The 19,132-nt window shown below is 42.5% G+C and overlaps 2 protein-coding genes and 1 long non-coding RNA gene across 6 annotated transcripts in view; 2 read left to right on the top strand and 1 right to left on the bottom strand.

Annotated features, from left to right (window-relative positions):
* The first annotated feature begins 120 nt into the window (after positions 1-120).
* EXTL2 (exostosin like glycosyltransferase 2) lies at positions 121-9,585 on the top strand. 3 transcript variants are annotated; one of them, XM_045026580.1, is made up of 6 exons: positions 121-749; positions 2,110-2,152; positions 3,251-3,334; positions 3,887-4,314; positions 7,313-7,383; positions 8,072-9,585. In XM_045026580.1, exons 3-6 carry the CDS (start codon positions 3,330-3,332, stop codon positions 8,561-8,563), a joined length of 996 nt encoding a protein of 331 aa, XP_044882515.1. In that variant the 5' UTR covers positions 121-749; positions 2,110-2,152; positions 3,251-3,329; the 3' UTR covers positions 8,564-9,585. The 3 variants fall into 3 exon arrangements, with proteins under 3 accessions (XP_044882515.1, XP_044882516.1, XP_044882514.1); XM_045026581.1 differs by lacking the exon at positions 2,110-2,152 and having other exon boundaries at positions 121-524; XM_045026579.1 differs by lacking the exon at positions 2,110-2,152.
* Positions 4,164-13,920, bottom strand: LOC123375576. Of its 2 annotated transcripts, none has more exons than XR_006581517.1 (3): positions 13,306-13,920; positions 8,070-8,363; positions 4,164-4,296 (listed from the first exon to the last, which is right to left on the bottom strand). It is a non-coding gene; the product is annotated as an uncharacterized LOC123375576 (long non-coding RNA). The 2 variants fall into 2 exon arrangements; XR_006581518.1 differs by lacking the exon at positions 13,306-13,920 and adding an exon at positions 10,084-10,240.
* Positions 13,921-14,119: 199 nt separating this feature from the next.
* The window catches only part of CDC14A (cell division cycle 14A), a 114,085-nt gene continuing 109,072 nt past the window's right edge, over positions 14,120-19,132 (top strand). The window contains exons 1-2 of the mRNA XM_045028922.1: positions 14,120-14,547; positions 15,102-15,192. Coding sequence (XP_044884857.1) covers positions 14,442-14,547; positions 15,102-15,192 — 197 coding nt within the window. The 5' untranslated portion in view covers positions 14,120-14,441. The remainder of the gene's footprint in view (positions 14,548-15,101; positions 15,193-19,132) is intronic.

Here is a 19,132-nt window from a genome sequence, read left to right as displayed (position 1 = left end):
GAGGCAGTCAAATCCTAACACTGTCTTGAAAGATTATTTTGTTACGAAATAAAAACTGCCGAAGGTGGCTGCAAAATCCCCACTGTACTATAATGTACTATAAGGTAAAATAGTATTTGTATCAGCGAAGGCGTGAATAGGTTAGATATGTAGATTTCCCTTCCATTTTCTATCTAAATGAACTTCACATAATTATAATATCTTGTTTTTCTGTGTGACCCGCAATCTATGAAATATTTGTATTTGAACGGGAATGAAGAAGATATTTAATAAGGGAAATTTAGTTTTATACATTCTCAGGTACATTTCAAGGTGAACTTCTCCTCCCATAAAACAGATGGGTCTGACACTGAAAACAAACACATGCAAAAAATATCTGACTCTCTGTAAGAATCAAAGCTTGCTTGAAGGAAGAGTTGACGCAAACTGTTATGGTCGGGATAAAGCATGAACTACAAATTCGAGCCTGCTGGGAGAAGGAGTGTTTTCATCCAGCAGGAAGTACTATGCCACAGAAAGGAAAGGTAGTACGGGCTTGTTCCTGACCTTCTGCTGAATCTCTCATGTTGGGATGAGGAAAGGGGTTTTTCTATCAATGTTGTTGACTTAAAAATACAACCAGTGCAAACTAACTGAGTTTACAAAAAAATGTGCGCACTTCTTATGCTCGGTTAAAAAATCTCCATTCTTCCTCATGTAAATCAAGGCTTAGACAAATAATCTGTGGCTCACGGTCTCCAGCATTCTAGGTAAGGATACATTAAAATGCAATTATATGGAAGGTATTTTAGATTTGGACAACGATGTGAAGTGGCTGTTCTTTGAATAATTTAATTTATTTGGGTTTTTTTTAATGAACTGTTCATAAAATGAATGCTGATTATTAGAATGGGTAGGAGAATACTGTGTAGGCAGAGAGACAGCAGCTTCAGAAGAATTCTTTCTTAAAAGGAGGGTTAAAATTGCATATCTTGACTTTCTCAGTATTTGTATTTTATTTTTGTTTAAAAGAGGTATTTCTTACAAAGGAATGTTGAGTCTTTGAATGTGGGAAGAAGCCCAATACAGTGCAGTGGAATTTTATATCCCACTTTGCTGCATTGTTCAGCATATTCATACATGAAAGCACCATGATACTAATTCTAATTTAATATCTTGAGATTCATCTGTGATATCCTTATTTATCATTTACAGCCCATTGTATGTTAAGTAAACACAAATGTACAGAAAGTTTTAAAATAGCACATAGCACTTATGTTTGCATTTTCAATGTGCTTTAAAATATTAACTAGTTAATCTTCTCAACAATCTTGGCAAGTATCACAATGCCTGTTTTGAAAATAGGGAATCTGAGATACAATTTAAGATCCGCATTTTTAAAAATTCATATTGATTGCAGCTGTATCGGTTTTCGGGAGACCATCTTGAGACACCTCTGGAATGATAAATTCTGAGAAGCTGCACCTCCTATTGATTTAATTAGGAATTGCACTTCCAAAAGTTAGGCACAATGGTGTCTCAAATTGGACACCCACAAATTGAGGCAACCAAACTCAGTGGTCACTTTTGAAAACGGTGTAAGTAATTTCTCCAAGGCCACACAGAATCAGAACCAGAACCTAAACTCAGGAGGTCCTGACTGCCTGTCACATGTTCAGATCATTAGACTGTGCTGTAAATATACAGACTTTCCAATTTGCATTTCTATCAGTAAAAAGTTTATATAACCTAAAATAAGTTATTTTGTTGATATGGAAGCATAGGTTCAACAACTTAATGCTAGCTCTTCCTCTTCTAAGTTTCCATATTTCTGTTGTCCATAGAAGCAGGTATCTATGTTCCTCACACAGACAGATTTAACAACAACAAAAAACCCTCTCAAATTTCCTTAGTCTGGAGAAAAGAAGATGGGGAGGGGGGTAACATAACAGTTTTCAAGTACACAAAAGGTTGTTATAAGAAGGAGAGTGAAAAATTGTTCTTGTTCTACATACTCCTGCCTTGAGAGCAGGGGACTGGACTAGATGACCTATTGAGGTCCCTTCCAGTCCTATACTTCTATGATTGTCTTCCATCCAAAATGTATGAAATGCTCACTCTGATTCGCAGGTGTGGAAAATGCCGCCTCTGCAGTTCACAGATAATAATAAAGGTGAGCACCGTATGGGTAACTATTTGTGTTAGAGTACTAGCTAGAGGCGCCAACAAAAATTGTGGCCCTATTGTGCTAGGCATAGTGCAAACACAGAGTATAAATAACCCTGCCCCAAATAACTTAATTTAATAATTTAAATGGGGGGAGTATTTCCCTTTCTATAAAATGAGGATGCCACTAGACAGAGAGATCAAGGCCCCAATCCTGCAATGGCCTGCAGGCAGGGAGACCCCTAGTTCCTTCACTGGCACAAGTGACCTGTCCAATGTCGTATGGGAAATCTATGACAAACCTATGAACTGAACCTGGATCTCCTGGACTGCAATCTAGTGCCTTAACTACAAGACCTTCCTTCCTTTCTGCCCTTCCACTTTTGCTACCATCCCACCTACCCTCTTGCCCCTGAACTTTTATTGCCATCCCCACCTAACCTGCCTTCAGAAGAGATGGGAAAAATCATAAAACCAACTGATCACCATGCATGCTTCCCCTTTAACCTCTAAATCAACCAATAAACGTGGGAGATGGAGAACATGAAAGGTATGCACTGGGAAAATGGGAGACTATCACCTGAACCAGCTGTGATTATGGTAACCTACGATGTACTGTAATGTGGTCTAGTGGATACGGCATATTGGACTGAGATTGAGGACACCTGAGTTCTTTTCATAGCTCTGTGTCACCAACCTGATGTTTCATTTTGGGCTGGTCACTTCAACTATCTTGTTTATTTAGATTGTAAACTTGTCCAGACTACCTAGCAAAACGGGGCCTGTGTTGTTTGTAAGTGGCCTGTGTTACTGTAATACAAATAAATAATACTCAATGAGCAGCTAAATATGCTTGAGGTAAGAACTTGTTTCTTTCTAACATACTGGTTTAGCAATGTATTTTTATAGTGGTCATGAAATCCAATGAAAACTCTTCAGCTGAACAACAGGAAAAGTTGGACAGTTGCCAAGAATGTGTACCTTCATCAGTTGTTGAGATGAACACTTGCCTTATACACAAACATATATGATTGTGAGAGGATCTTGGGTGGTCGGTGAGCAAATGCATGAACAAAAGTTACATAATTCCTTTTGCCTCCAACAGATCCATACAGAATTGATTTCACCTAATCAGCGCCATCCTTTAAAACAAACCAAAATAAACCCAGTCCAACTTGGCAAAAATGAAGTAAGTACATTTTTTTAAAACTAAAAGTATGACTTTAATACATTGTTTCATGCTAATATTTTCTAAACTGGTCTATATATTGTGTAATGAATTAAGTGCTTGCATTTATTGTATCCAAAGGAAAGTAACATCCCTGTAAACTTTAAATACTTTCTCTAGGGTTTTAAACATGAAGGATCATGAAGTGCCACCAATTTTTAAACAGAACTCCCCACTGAAATCAATGGGGGGGGAGGGGTGTTTCTGCTTAAGCAAAACAAAAAGTCACTCCCAGGATGATATCACCCACTAGTTGTTTTTTAATAATCTTTATTGATCAGTAGCAAGCTTAGAAAGTTGCATCTGACTCATATCTGTCTTGAGAATAAAAGAGAGCAAAAGTACATAACAATTTTAAAAGTTTACCTAGGATACCCATCAACAAAGAATCCTCCCTGAATACCTGCCCTATGAGAAAGAGTGAGGTCCATGTTAATTTTACATTGAACTGACAAATATGTAGGTAGACGATTGATGAATTTTCTCTTCCCATTTCAATTTTTGTTAATAAAGATGTCATCACATCTGTAAGCTACCAGGAAGAGTTATGGGAATCCGACTACTTCGCTTCTCTTCTGTGGTGATCTTTCTCTTACTCCTCATGGCAGGTGCTTTAATGGCTTTGCTTCCTAACACTAAAGATGACAAAATGCCCAATTTGCGAAGGGAACCAAAATCCCAGAGCCAATCTGCCTTGGATTCATTTACTCTTGTTATGCAGACATACAATAGGACTGACTTATTGTTGAAGCTCTTAAATCATTATCAAGCCATCCCCCATCTACACAAAGTGGTTGTTGTGTGGAACAATGTTGGGGAGAAGATACCAGAGGAAATGTGGAATTCCCTGGGACCCCATCCTGTACCTGTTGTCTTCAAAGTGCAGACTGTGAATCGCATGAGGAACAGACTCCAGATCTTCCCTGAATTGGAAACACAAGGTAATGAATGCCTCATTCTTATACGTAGCTTGTTGCTAACAATATTATTTACACTTTTCAGGACACTTATTTTATCTGTCACTCAGAACAACTGCATATTTTATCATTATGGAAAAAATATCCAGAAACCTCTGAATCCAGCAGATGTTGAGCAATTCCACTTAGCAGAAAACAGCGGCAGGGAAGATGTAAGCAGCAGGACAAATGGAGATCCTGTAGCATGGATGTTAGACACCCTCTGCCCCTCGGAGGCTGTATTAGAAGCACTGGGTGGAGGAGAGAATGGAGGGAGGGCGCTTGCTGTACTCATGGAAATGTGGCTGCTATCTCAGTTTCTTCTTTCAGGTAAAGGTGACTAGATAGATTAGCTTTCCAGCCAAATCCAAAATTCCTCCCTAATCCAACAAAACTAACATTAAAAAAAGTCCAAATCAGTACAGGGGTTCACATACCTTCTTCTACAGCAGGGGTGGGCAAACTTTTTGGCCTGAGGGCCACATTGGGTTTCCAAAATTGTATGGAGGGCCGGTTAGGGGAGGCTGTGCCTCCCAAAACAGCCAGGCGTGGCCCGACCCTCCCTGCTTCTCGCCCCCTGACAGCCCCCCTGGGACTCCTGCCCCATCCAACTCCCCGTTCCCTGTCCCCTGACAGCCCCCCCGGGACCCCTGCCCCATCCAACCATCCCTGTTCCCTGACTACCTCCCGCCGCCCCAGCCAACCCCTCCTCTCATTCCTGACTGTCCCCCTGGGACCCCTGCCCCTATTCAACCCCCCTGTTCCCTGCCCTCTGACCACCCTGACTACTCCCCAAACTCCCCTGCCCTCTATTCAACCCCCCTGCTCCCTGCCCCCTTACCACGCTGCCTGGAGCACCGGTGACTGGTGGCACTACAGCCACAGTGCCCAGAGCACCAGGACAGGCAGCCGTGCCACCTGGCTGGAGCCAGCCACACCACCACGCAGCACAGAGCACCAGGTCAGGCTATGGCTCTGCAGCTGCGTGGCCCGGCAAGAGCTCATAGCTCGGCCGCCCAGAGCATTGTGCTGGCTGCGCGGGAGGGGGGACAGCAGGGGAGGGGCCGGGGGCTAGCCTCCTGGGCCAGGAGCTCAGGGGCCTGGCAGGAGGGTCCGGTGGGCCGGATGTGGTCCGAGGGTCGGAGTTTGCCAATCTCTGTTCTACAGCCGTTTGGTGGAAATCCAAAAGCATGTGCTGCTCTCTATATTCCCTCCTTATCCCAGTCTGATTCTTTAGCCCAAATCACTGCTTCTTCTCCAAGTATTTTTCCTTGCCCTTTGGCTTTTCATCCAGGCCTCTTCCTCAACTTTTTACAGGAGAGACCCAGGAAAGGTCCTGTTTCCTTCAAGTAAAAAGACACATAAGTCCCACCTCTTTTGTGGTCTCTTTCTTGTTCGTATAAAGGAAACTCTTTTATTTCACTACCCCCTATGATAGAATACGTTGCTACTCAACCTAAAATTCCCAGAAAGCCTCTGAGCACTACAGCCCCCAGAATGCCCTGTTGCTTAATCAGGTTGCACTGAGCCATACCATTGCCTTAAAGGGCTCAGCACACCATTATGTTTCCTTCCTACTTGCATCCTGCTTTCACCCCTACATGCTGCATGTTTTCAGGTTCTAGGGTCTCATACAAGGCTAGAAAGAACCACAAAATCATCTAGTCTGATTTCCTGTATATGACAAATCCACCCAGCACTCACATACCAAACCCAACCACTGAAATTCGACCATAGTATTATACATGAAACTAGACTATTACATGCAACAGGGAGATAACAAGAGTGACAGAGGTGCATGAATGCCTGAGACTTCTGCAATGTCAGGGAACTGATTAAGTGAGATATACCCAGTTAATCCCTGCAGTTGACTGCATCCCATGCTGCAGAGGAAGGTGAACCTCCCTCCCCGACCCTGCCCAAAGTCACCAGAGATCAGAAGCAACAGGCCTTATCCTGCAGTTAATAAGAGGGAATTTTTGCCTATATAATATGCTACTTTTGCCTGTCTAGGTCCCAGAGAAGTGGTGTGGAAATACTTATGTCTTGGTGTTTCCTTGATGTTTAGAAATAATTATTATGTGGAAAATCATATAATCCATCTTACTGGACAATATGGGATCTGATTTTTTCCCTTGATTTTTATAGTTGTGCTTTTCACAGTATTAAAAAGCTATTATGACTGCAACCTGACCTGCAAATTAGTAAAGTCTGTTGTATTCCTTTGATAACTCAGTGGTTTGAGCATTGGCCTGCTAAACCCAGCGTTGTGAGCTCAATCCTTGAGGGGGCCATTTAGGAAACTGGGGTAAAAATCTGGGGATTGGTCCTGCTTTGAGCAGGGGGTCGGACTAGATGACCTCCTGAGGTCCCTTCCAACCCTGATATTCTATGAACTCCTCTTCCTCCTCCCCCAACAGATTTTCCACTGCACAGCTATGCTACACAACTTTTAATGCTACAGTGATAGTTTGTGATTGATAATAGCAATAATGTGCTAAAAATTATGTTTGCTTCAGGTCAATTAATCATCTGTTACAATTGCAAAGTTAAACATCCTTTTCACTGTAACCTTAATATCTAAGTATACGTTTTCAGTCTAGTGCATGGTGATTTAGCTATGCAGCTCATACTAATGTTCATAGGAGTTATCTGGCTAGCTTGTCATTGCATATAGCACAGGTAAATTCTCACATACAGGCAGTCCTCGGACTTACGACACAATTGGTTCCTGAAAATTGCATTGTAAATCGAAACAGTGTAACTCAGAACTGCAATCCACTCCATTGCGGGACTGAGGGTTGTAAAGTCAAAACCAATGGTCGTTAAGTCGAATCAAGGTGTCAATCTAGAAGCGTCGTATGTGCCATTTGTTGTAAGTCGAAGATCATAAAGTTGAGGACTGCCTGTATTTATCACTTAATGATTTTAAATTTTTCTTTACATGCATTAAAAAATTAAAATGTCTTTTCCCTCTCTTCAGCTGTTTTAATGATGGATGATGACACACTGATTAGTGCCTATGACCTTGCTTTTGCCTTCTCTGTTTGGAAGGTAATGTTTATATATTGCATCTGCATATTTATAATGGAGTTTATATCAGTTTTACTAAATGGAAAGATTAAATCAGTTCATTGTTGCTATTTCTAGGACATGCTGTTATCATCTGTCATATAGATGATCAGCTAAATTCTAAAAGGCAAGACCCTGAAGAATAATATTTTAATGATACAAAATTACAGTCTGCAGGTATAAGCGATGTTTTTACCATTCCTCTGCTTAAAAAGCAAGTTACCAAGTCACAGATATCAGAAAATCTAATTGGTTAAATGCAGCAGAGAAAATTTAATTTGATCTGGAAGCTGTGCACCAGAAATCAATAGTAATATTTCTCTTTACTGTGTAGAGATTATCGGTAGGCTTATTTTTGATCCCAAACGCATGAATGCAAATTAACTTTGGCCAGATGCTACTTGGCACTGTATGATGTGGAGTGAAGCAGTGTATCAGTTTCTGCTGGTCATTTTGTATTAACTTGCAACAATCTCAATGTGGTGCAGGCCAGCGGACCACAGAGCTGATTATTTTATATTATCTGCACCTTTCATAGCAATTAATTTGCACCTCTATCAATAATAGCCTTATAAGGGATACTTATATTAAGAGGTTTTGTGCAGCTGTATTGATTAACATTTTGATTGTAGTGGAGCTCTAATTTTGCTATCTTTTGATTTTCTTACAGCAATTTCCAGATCAGATAGTGGGATTTGTTCCTAGAAAGCATGTTTCCACTTCTTCAGGTATATACAGTTATGGCAGCTTTGAATTGCAGACACCTGGATTTGGAAATGGGGACCAGTACTCCATGGTTCTCATAGGAGCAGCATTCATTCACAGTGGATACCTAGAACTCTTTCAAAAGCAGCCTGATGCTGTTCATGCTTTGATAGATGAAACTCAAAACTGTGATGATATTGTCATGAATTTTCTAGTGGCAAAGCATACTGGAAAGCCTTCAGGAGTGTTTGTGAAACCTGTTGACATAAGGAATTTAGAAAAAGAGACTAACAGTGGTTATTCCGGAATGTGGCACCGAGCAGAGCACTTGCTACAAAGATCTTACTGTCTAAATAAATTGGTTAATATTTATAACAGTATGCCGTTAAAATATTCTAACATTATGATTTCTCAGTTTGGGTTCCCTAATTATGCCAATCACAAGAATAAAATGTAAGAATGTATAATATAAGGGGTATAAGTTACACATCAAACAGTAAATTCAAATCAGTGTAAGTTAAATGCTGAGGGACCAGAAGAAGGAATGCATTACTCCAGCTTGTCCTCCTTTACACATAGCCTCTGAATTTTGCCCACAGTATTTTCTTTCCCCAGTGTAAGTTATTGAGAAAGTTTAAAGAACAGTGTGTGTGTAATGTTCACTTATCATAAAATCACCTTCATCTCTTAATACTTGAGAAGCTGTTATTGTCAAAATTACAGGGCCAGATCTTCAAAAGCATGTGCAGAAAAATGCATAATCACTTGGTGCGCACATATGAAGAACTTAACTTCTATTTCTTTAGAATATATTTACCTAATCAAATGACATTTTGGCATATATATATATATATATATATATCTCTTATGAGACTGTCCTATTTTTCTCAACAATTCCTAGTGAAAACTTTTAAGGGTTACACTGAGCTGTTTGCAAGGGTATTAGACTTGGTTATAAAACTCCTCAAAGCTTGTATGTTAACGATTGTTCTTCAGCGTGAAATGTTCCTGAGGTTCCAATCAAATCATAAGCCTAACTAAGTCATGGAACAAAGAACAGTCTCAGTATCAAACATCTCTAAGAGCCTTGCCTACAACACTGGCCACTGAGGGGTTATGGAGCATGATGTGGCTGATACCGCCTTTTTTCCTATCATTACTTTGCCCACAGTCACTGGGACGCTGCTCAGGAACTGAAAGGTAAAAGTTCTAATTGCTAACTTGGGAAAGATAATGAACATGGAAAGCATATATCATAAGAAATGTAGCTTACGTTACCACATATGCAGCCAAAAGAGACAGGTGCCATATTTGCCATTTACTACAGCCTTTAGAACTTACTCTTATATCAGTATTTTGCATGTACAGTAGAACCTCAGAGTTATAAATGCCTCAGGAATGGAGGTTGTTCGTAACTCTGAAATGTTCCTAACTGAACAAAACATGGTTGTTCTTTCAAAAGTTTACTAAACTCTGATTTAGTACAGCTTTGAAACTTTGCTATGCAGAAGAAAAATGCTGCTTTCCGGGTTTTTTTTTTTTTTTTAGTAGTTTACGTTTAACATTGTACTGTATTTGCTGCTTTTTTTTTTTTTTTGGTCTCTGCTGCTGCCTGATTGTATACTTCTGGTTCCAAATGAGGTATGTGGTTGACTGGTCAGTTCGTAACTCTGAGGTTCTACTGTATGTTATATTGGAGAAATGTGCCTGAAAAGCAACTCAGATTTTAAAAAGAATGTTTTAAGTATAATTGTTGGTAGTAACTACAGATATACTGTATTTTGTCTGTCTAGCTGTTTTGCATCTGATCCAGAAGGTATATTTTGTAAGCATACAGGTCTACTTTTATTTTGTTTTACTGTTTGAACTGAATATATTCTATTTTTATTTCCTTCACCTGTTTTCAAATGGCAAATGATGAAAAATAAAGTTGTGTAGTTAATGGAGACATTAGGAAATATGTTGTAGGCTACACACCTGCACTGGCGAGGACTGGACTAGATGACTTGCTGGGTCTTTTCAGTCTCTGAATTCTCTGGTCATACCTACGTTAAATGGACTTGTTACCATTGGCTGTTATCAGCTTGGGACTGCTGAACTAGTACTGGAAATATTTAAAATGTTAGGGTATATAGGACAAAACCATTATAAAAAATATTCTTGGGACGTGGAAGAAATAATCTATGGCAATGTAATTTAGACACTGACAGATCAGATCAGTGAGCCTTAGTGGAACCAAGTCTCAGAACTAAAAAGGAGTTAGTCCCATCTACACTAGCAGTAAAAATTGTTCTAAAAGCTGGTTCAAGGGGATCTGTGGCAGACAACTATTGTCAGGAATGAGTCATTTTTCTAGTGTAGACATGGTTTATGATTATCATTCTTGTAATAGGTTAGCTGAGCAAAAAGGACTCTTAGGTAATGTCAGAAGTTCTTTACAAGTAGGCTGATTACGACCATGCTTTTTACACTTGTTCTATTAGTTGTATTATAGGATTTGTTTTATATACAGTGTAATCTTCTTAGCCTTAGCAGTAGTCAAATGTTAAGTGGCAAAGTATGTTTTAATGTGAAGACTAAAACTCTGCTTACTGCTCTTGTTGGAGTAATCAAAGTAGATTTAATGATCACACAACAGTGAAATAGTATATTTATATCTGTGGTCTTTCTATCAATGCAGACCTTCTTGCAGTAACTCACTGTGCATCGCTTGCTTATTGTTGCTTCTGTGACTTTTTTTTTCTTTTCTGTATCAGTTGTCAATTAATAAAAGAAGTGTTCATCATACTGGTAAATTAATTTGTAGCATTGTTATACAAATTATATACTTATGTACTTTTTTGTCTTATAATAGTACTATTGGCAAAGTTTTCAAGTGTTAGGTACGCTGTTCCCACAAAATTGGTGTACAAACCCACCCCACCTAACAAATCTTGCCTTTCTGCAGGCAGTTTGGGCAAACAGTTGCAATATGTACCCAAAGGGTTAGGTTAGCGCCCTTCCCCCACATTTGAAAATTTGGCATTAAGCATCTGGTTTAAACATAGTAGTTGAAAAAAATTAAAATCTCATGCTGCAACTCTAGTCCTAAGTCATCCTCCTGTGCCTAGGAATTCAAAGTGTTACTGCTATATCTTCCTTCAATTGGTATGGGTAGCACCTCTATTTGCCATATATTGAAGTTCCACAAGGGACAGGGGAGTATGACTCTGAGTATGCTGCATGTCTTAAGCACAATGAGCAGTGTAAAATTTACATTTTAGCCTTAACTATATCTTCTGATGTTTGTCAAACCCAGGCCACCTACCTCTCCCAAGGAAAAAAAATATATAGGGAGAAGGGGCCCTTCCTGGACTGATGATCAGGGCAAGAAGCCCTACCCTATAATTTCCCTCAAAAAATTTTTTTTAAAGGAAATCAGTCCACATAAGGCCCATCCATCCCATCTTCAAATCTGTTTGAAGCTTACACCACTAGGACTGGATTAGTCAGTGGATGAACAAATTCTGAAAATCAGGAGTGGTACAACATGGGAGGTAGGGAGTTTTATTTACATGAGTTCTTGCTATCTCAAGTTTTTCAACAGCTTACTCCCAAGGTACAGGGTTTGGGGGGAAGTAACCCACTTTGGCAACTTTTACTCATACTGAAAAGTGCATGTAGTCCCTTTTTAAGTTAGTAGTGTAACTGATCCCTATGCAAAGGGCTAGCACAAGGTGTGTGCACCATGTAAGTCCCAGTTAAAACAGGGTTAAGTGGGCCTAAACTATCACTATTCTAAGTCAATAAAAGGTTGCAAAAAGAGGTCCATAGTGAGGTCAGAACCAAACTGTTTTGCTCTCTTCCCACACCGACAAATCCTTCGTGAAAATAAAATAACTGTACATATGCACATGTAAGGAGTGGTATTGCTGAGCTGGTGGGGATTGAATTGGAAGAAGTGGGAGTTGATGGGAAATGGGAAGTTCTAAAATGACAAGGGGTTGGGCTGGTGCACTGAGCATGGTGGTCTTTTAAGGCAGGCATAGCCTACCATGGCTGTTGCAGGGCCTCAGCCCCTTTAAGACATAAGGATTGTGGCAGCATTGGTCTTCAAACAAGTTGTGTGACTAATCAGATGATGAAGCTGAGAACAAGGCCTGATAGGAGGAGGGGTATGTCTTATGACTAAGTCTGAAGAACACCTGGAGCAAGAGAATTGCCTCAGATCTGCCAGTGAAGCAACAGCTGTAGCTGTTTATCCTCCCCTGGTAAAGATTGGGAAAGGAGCATGATTAAGGTTATGGCCAGCAGGTTGGTCAGAGACCACTTGGAACTACTCCAGATGTCTGCAGCTCGGAGGGGTGAAAAGACTATACATAGAAGGTGGTGGAAGGGCTGGAGAGAACCCCTACAGCCAAAGGTGAGGAAGACTGTTGTGGACCCTTGATATGAGGGAAGAAGGACTATGAAGAAAACTGAATTAAAAGGCTATGAAGCCTTTAAGGACAAGGTGGATGACTCAAGTACTCCAATAGAACCAGGACATTACTAAGCAGACCCCAGAAAGGGACATCCTCTTTTGGAACTTTAGCCATGCAGTGTGTGAGTAGCCCAGATATGATTGATGAGGAAACTGAGGCATAGTGGTGTGCCTGAGGAGAGAGACTAGGTAATCTGATCTGCCCTGGCAAGGGAATGGAATCAATCTGTAAATTGGTGGGGAAGGGAACGTACAACTATATTTGAAACTATGATCACTCGGGGGAGGGAAATACGTTTATCTGGAGCCCCCACCCCTACTTATTCTGGCCATCCATTGCTTCTGCCAGACAGAGCAAAATAAGGGTATGCAACTCTATTTCACTTCTGCTGACCTACTGCTACTTATGAAGAAACATCTTTTCTGAATTGATCAAGTATCCGTCTCTCATGGTTACCAGGAATAAACAAATTATGAATGCATTCCCCATAGTCCAGCTATTTCCACAGTCTTAACAATAGCAACCTCTAGCACATATTAGATCACCGGATAGCTTCTTAGAGGCACCAGAAGAATGGGTTCCGCGTGCCTGAGGCTTATCCCAATGCACTAGGAATTTGTTTTATAACGCAGTGTGAGGAAGCTAGCTCTACAATACTATTTTCAGGTGTAATGAAGCTGTAAGGCCCAGTTCTGCTCAGACTGACTCTAGCTTCCTAAGTTTTCTAGCCAGTTACCCGTCGGCGTTCATCGCTGCAGCAGTTCCTCACAGACAGGGCTGGGGGCAAACAAACTCAACGGGGGGCGGGGGTTGACGGGGCGCCTGGGAAGAGCCTGCACCGGAGAAGAAGCGATGCGCGGCCTGCCGCGGGTGTGCGTATCCGAGAGGCTGGAGCCTTCAAACGTGCCCGTGGAAGTTTTCACGGTTACTCCCCAGCCAGCCTTCCGCTGCCCCGCCGCACGCAGCTGGGGGCCGAGCCCAGCCCGCTCAACCACCCCACCGAGGGGCGCGTTCTGGGGGGGGGGGCGGCCTCACAACCGTTCGCTGCCACGGGCTACGAACGCGGGAGGGCGCCCTAATTGGCTGATCGCGCTGTCCATCAGACGGAGGGCTCCGTCCAGTAGATGGCGCTGAGGAGACCCAGGCCCGGACCGCACGCCAGACTCAATAGAGGCCGCTGTCCGGCTCCCCTGAGGAGCGCGCTTGACCGGGGGTGCCCGCCGCTTGTAACCGAGGCACTTCCACCCCGCAGCGCTGGAACCCCTGCAGCCTCCCAGGCCGCCCTCGGCTCTGCTCTCCATGATGCTAGTGCAGAGCTCGGGGGGTCTCCGGCATCACCCTGCGAGGGGGGCTGTCGGGGGGCTGAGGAGGGCGGGACGGGCTGGGCGTAAGGAGTCTCCGAAGGGGCGGGAGGGCGTAAGGAGTCTCCGAAGGGGCGGGGAAAAGGCTCCGCTTGCAGGCTCTAAGGCAGCGGGCGGAGCTGCCCTGGGGCTCTGAGGGAGGAGCGGAGGCGGGGAGGGGCACTGGTCTCTGCTCCCTCCCCCGGCGCTAGGTCCGGTGTAACAAAGCCTTGGTAACGGGGTTGCTAGCGCGCTGGTCGGTGCCTGGTAACCAGGCGCTGCCCCTTTAAGCGGCGGGGGTGTTGCCTTGCCGGAGGGCGGGGAAGCTCCGAAGCGCCCTTCGGCGCGCGCCCGCCCGCCCTGTGCCAGAGCTGGCAGCTCCCCCCGTCCCCGTTCTCACTCCCATGCGGGCGCTGGGGACGACGGCACTCTGGGCAGCGCGGCCGCAGGCAGGCGGCTCCTCTCGGTACGTCCTGGGGGCTCCCTGTCTGCTGAGCCCGCGCGGGTCCCGCCGGAGCCGCCCCGGGGTCCCATGAGTTCCGAGCTGCCCCGCGCCTCGCCGCTCCGCGCCCTCTTTAAGATGGAGCCGGCTCCGTCCGCCTCCGAGTTGCTGGTGGGAGCTTCCGAGTTCCTGAAAGGTGAGAGCCCGAGGGCCACAGGAAGCCCGACTGCCTACGGCCTCGGGAACCGCCTGGCGGCCGTGGCCCCTTTCCCCGGGACCCTGCCTGGCTGCCTTGGCCCCTTCCCTCTCCTGCCTCTCCCTGTAGTTCCGTGGTCCTCGCCGTTCTACCCCTGTCCCCGGGGCTCACGGACCCAGCTCCCCCGGGCTGGGGCTGGTCGTGTCACAGCCGGTTCCTTCCTTCTCCGTTCCGGTGAGGAACCAGCCGGCACCTGTCGCCACGGGCTCTGCGCTGGGTGAAAGCCGCCCCGTAGCGAGCCCGTCCCGCCCAGCCCTCTCCGGGGGCACAGCCGTGTGCGGCTAAGCGCGGGCAGCCCGACTTTCTCTTCTCCCGGCTACGCAGGAGAAATGTAGCGGTGCCCCGCCCGCTCGGAGGCCGAGGATTAAAGGGGGGGCGGAGATCGCTCTTTTATCCCCAACATTGAGTTTACCGTGCGGGACGAGGGGGAGGGTTGAGAAATTGAACCACGACAACTGTATAGCCTTCGTCAGTTGCCTTCAACTTTGTTTCAGATCGATTATATTTTGCTACTTTACGGAATAAACCCAAAAGCACAGTAAATACCCACTATTTCTGTACTGATGAGGAGCTGGTCTATGAAAAGTAAGTGTCTTTTAGTTTCTTACTACCATTGTCCTGTAAGGCTCTTGCTAACTCTTTAACTCTCTTGTTAATTGATGCATTTCAGTCCTCTGTAATGAATGGAGTGTGGTAAAGAACCAGCCATTCTCCCCTTAAAGAATAACAAGACTGCTGTGAAATTACTTAACTTGTAGTTGACCCAGGGGTGGGTGGGATGGACATGCTGTTCAGGATTTGTTTATAAAGTGAGGCTCTCTTAAGAGTAATTAAATCTTATTAGATAAAGTCTTATAAGAAGTCTGTGTAGGGGAAAGTCAGGTGAAATAACAGTGGCTTCTCTGTTTTGTTAGTAATTAACTCCTTATATTTTCTATATGCAGAAAAGTACAAAGTGATTATACTTCAATTTTTTTTTTTTTTTTACAATTTAAAGATAGTGAAGCTTAGATGGGCTCTTACGTCAACACCTAAAGCTTGAAATCTAGTCAGATTAGGAAAAAAAATAAGAGGTAGCTTTTATTGAGAGTTTTGTAGGTTTAATAAATAAGGATGTTATATTTTAAAAATGTTTTTCTTTCCTGTGGGATGAAAGACCAACACATGCAAGGGAAACTGACAATTCAAGATCAGCAGTGAAATTGACTGTACACAAAGTGGTGTGATCTGAACAAAATAAACAAAGCTGAAAAATAGAGGTTAAAGAAAACTATTCATAGATGTTGGAAGCAAAAGCTCTTTTAGATGTGTTTTCTTAAGTTGACTGTGGCCCTTCTCAATACCATTATTAAAACAAGATGGCTCTGTTATCATGTTACCTATTTTATTTGTATGATCTGAACATAAAGTAAAGGGAATTATGCTTATAACTTCATGCAACAAAGTGAGGCTATGCCTCAGACTATAGGATACAAAATACTATTTAAAAAAAAATCAAGAGAACCAGATTATGTCTTGAATCGGTATGCTCTGTTTGTAGCTTAGTTATTATAGAATGGGCATTCGGAGTTGTGGCAGTAGTAGACAAATGTGGCATCATGATACTAGGGCCAAGAGGAAAGGCATGAAGAATAGGGACCTGAAATTTAAGGATAATAAGTTTAAATTTCACGTGCTCATTTGCTCTCAATCTGGTTAGTTGGGGCATTCAGTACATAAATATATTTAGCAAAATTTAACTGTCTGACCCTAAAGAGTTTGGTTTTATCTTTTTTACATGCAAAGGTTCACTTAATACAGTGCAGCCATATAAAGATGTAATATGTATAAATTGCTCTGTTGGGGGAAGTGAGAGAGAGTTTATCTCTGTGGCTCTGATGGAGTATTTTTGTTTGCATTCGGTATATCACCATCAGTTAAACTGTTTTGGGTTACTGACAGCCTGATGAATCTGTATTTTCTGCTCCGTTAAAAATAATTCTTGCTGCTTTTTTACCTGTTTGCAGATTGGTTGCTTTTGTGGGTATGATTCTGTGTCAAGAGGGACAAACATGATGATGAAAAATTTCATATTCAGGCAGGTTTAACCTAGCTGAGGCTCTGAGGAGTCTTGAAGAACTTCATACTGTCATTGAGACTTTGGTGCATGTCTACACTTAAAACACTGCAGCGACACAGCTGCACAGGTGCAGCTGCGCCACTGTAGTACTTCTGTGAAGCTGCTGCTACACCAATGGGAGAGCTTCTCTCATCAGTGTAGTTAATCCACCTCTGTGAGAGGCAAGTAGCTGTGTTGATGGGAGAAGCCCTCCCATTGACATAAGACTGTCTGCACTGGAGTTCGGTCAGTATAACTGCATCTTCAGGGATGGATTTTTCACACCCCTGAGCAGCATAGTTATACTGATGTATGATTATAGTGTAGACTAGGGGTAGGCAACCTATGGCATGCGTTCCAAAGGCGGCATGCATGCTGATTTTTCAGTGGCACTCACACTGCCCGGGTCCTGGCCACTGGTCCGGGGGGGCTCTGTGTTTTTATTTAATTTTAAATGAAACTTCTTAAACATTTTAAAAGCCTTATTTACTTTACATAGAACAATAGTTTAGTTATATATTATAGACTTATAGAAAGAGACCTTCTCAAAATGTTAAAATGAATTACTGGCACGCAAAACCTTAAATTAGAGTGAATAAATGAAGACTCGGCACACCACTGTTGAAAGGTTGCCGACCCCTGGTGTAGACCCTGGCCTAAGATACATGCCCATGGCTGACTAAATTATGCAGCAGGGTTGTGGGTCTGTTACTGGTGCTGGCCTATCTTAAACAAAAAACGGTTAGGCCGCGATTCAAGAAGTTTGCTCTTGACAAAATCTTGCTAATTGTTATGCTGTCTAGGGCTTGAATTAACAGCTTGTTCAGTGCTTGCAGTGCTCAATCTCCAGATTTCTTTTTCTTCAATCTTGGTTTAAGCCTAGATATGATGCAGAAATTGTACTGGTCTCGTTATCCATTCTCCTTATGGTTATTGACCTGGATCAAGTGTTCATGCTAATTCTTGTTTCTGTCAGGTGTCTTTGATGTCGCTGCTCACAAGATAATTGTGATGTGTGCAGTGTATGATGGGCTAGATGAAATTGCATGTGAATGTCTGTGCTCTGAGAGGATACAAAGGATGATATTGAGCATTATGGTGCTACTGTTTTGGGCTTCAGTGTTAATCATACACAGATAACATAAGCTGTTTTTTTTTTTAATTGCATTTGGATGGGACAGTATGTATCTGGATTAGGGCAAAGTGGCTGAAAAAACCTGGCAAGATGAAGGTAATGTTTTTAGGGTAGGGGAAACATCTGGCAGCAATAGTGAGATTGGTGTCCCTTGTGTAGAGAAAATTTGCTCTCTTGTTAGAAGGGTTTGGAACTGGGAGATACTTTACTAAAATTAGCTGGGTATCTAAGGGTAACACTACTTTTCTAAAGTAGCAGCTAAAGCACTCTAGGCTCTTTATTTGGTGAAAAAGCCTGTGACATCTTGTGAATATGGACCTTGCTATGGTTGTTGTCTTTGTCCATATTCAATCACTGCAATATGGTTTGCTTGAGGAGACCAGAAAACCACTTGAAAGTTTCACCTCATGCACAATGTATTGGCCAGATTATTTACACTAGGTCTATGTTAGAAACTTTTGCTCATACAGCAGTCTTGGTTGAGTGTGACTTTTTTTTCCCCAACAAAAGTCCTAAGGTAGATGAAGATATATTGGCATAAAAGTGCTTTTGCTGGTATAGCGTATTTCACTCACTGAATCAGTGTAAGCTATACTGGGAAAAGCATTCTTTTGCTGGTATAAGGGTTTAAGACTACCAGATTTCTTCTATAGTTATACCAACAAACCTTTTCAAACATAGACTAGACCTTGGTAGCATTTCTTGAGCTCGCACATGATACCTGTGTTTCATGATCTTCATTAGCTTCCAGTTTAACTTTTGGATGTAATTCAAAGGTCTGAGTTTTTCTCCTATGAAATTTTTTTTGTCTTGGGTCTTAGTACCTCAGACTGCCTCTCTTCCCATGTTGCGCCCCACAATTGAGATTTCCCCAGGTTAGGTGCTTTAAATGTCTGGGCTGGTGACAAGATGTTAACTTCTGTGGTTTTGTATCGGTTTAATGGTGAGCAGAATTTAACCCAACATTTAAAAATATAAATTGACTTCCTTTATATGCAAGATGACTTTGATTGGACGTTTTTAATTCTAAACACTCTTCTGAAGAAAAAACTATAAAGCTTCAGTGCATACAGATTTTGAACTTGCTACTTAAAAATAATTGAATCCAACACTTCACTCATTACTGTTACGAGTCAGGAAGATTTATCTGTATTTTACTTCCTCACTGGAGGGACACCTTACTTCCAATAGACAGTATCCAGGAAATATATACAGAAATTCAAGAGGGGGTGGAAAAACTCTCTAAAGTCCAAATAGTGCATCCCTTCATCCCATCAGTAGTTACATGGTAA

This window comes from Mauremys mutica, chromosome 8, assembly GCF_020497125.1.
Source record: "Mauremys mutica isolate MM-2020 ecotype Southern chromosome 8, ASM2049712v1, whole genome shotgun sequence".
Taxonomy (NCBI): Eukaryota; Metazoa; Chordata; order Testudines; family Geoemydidae; genus Mauremys; species Mauremys mutica.
The sequence above is the reverse complement of the archived record's forward strand: the minus strand, read 5'-3'. Positions and strand labels throughout refer to the sequence as shown.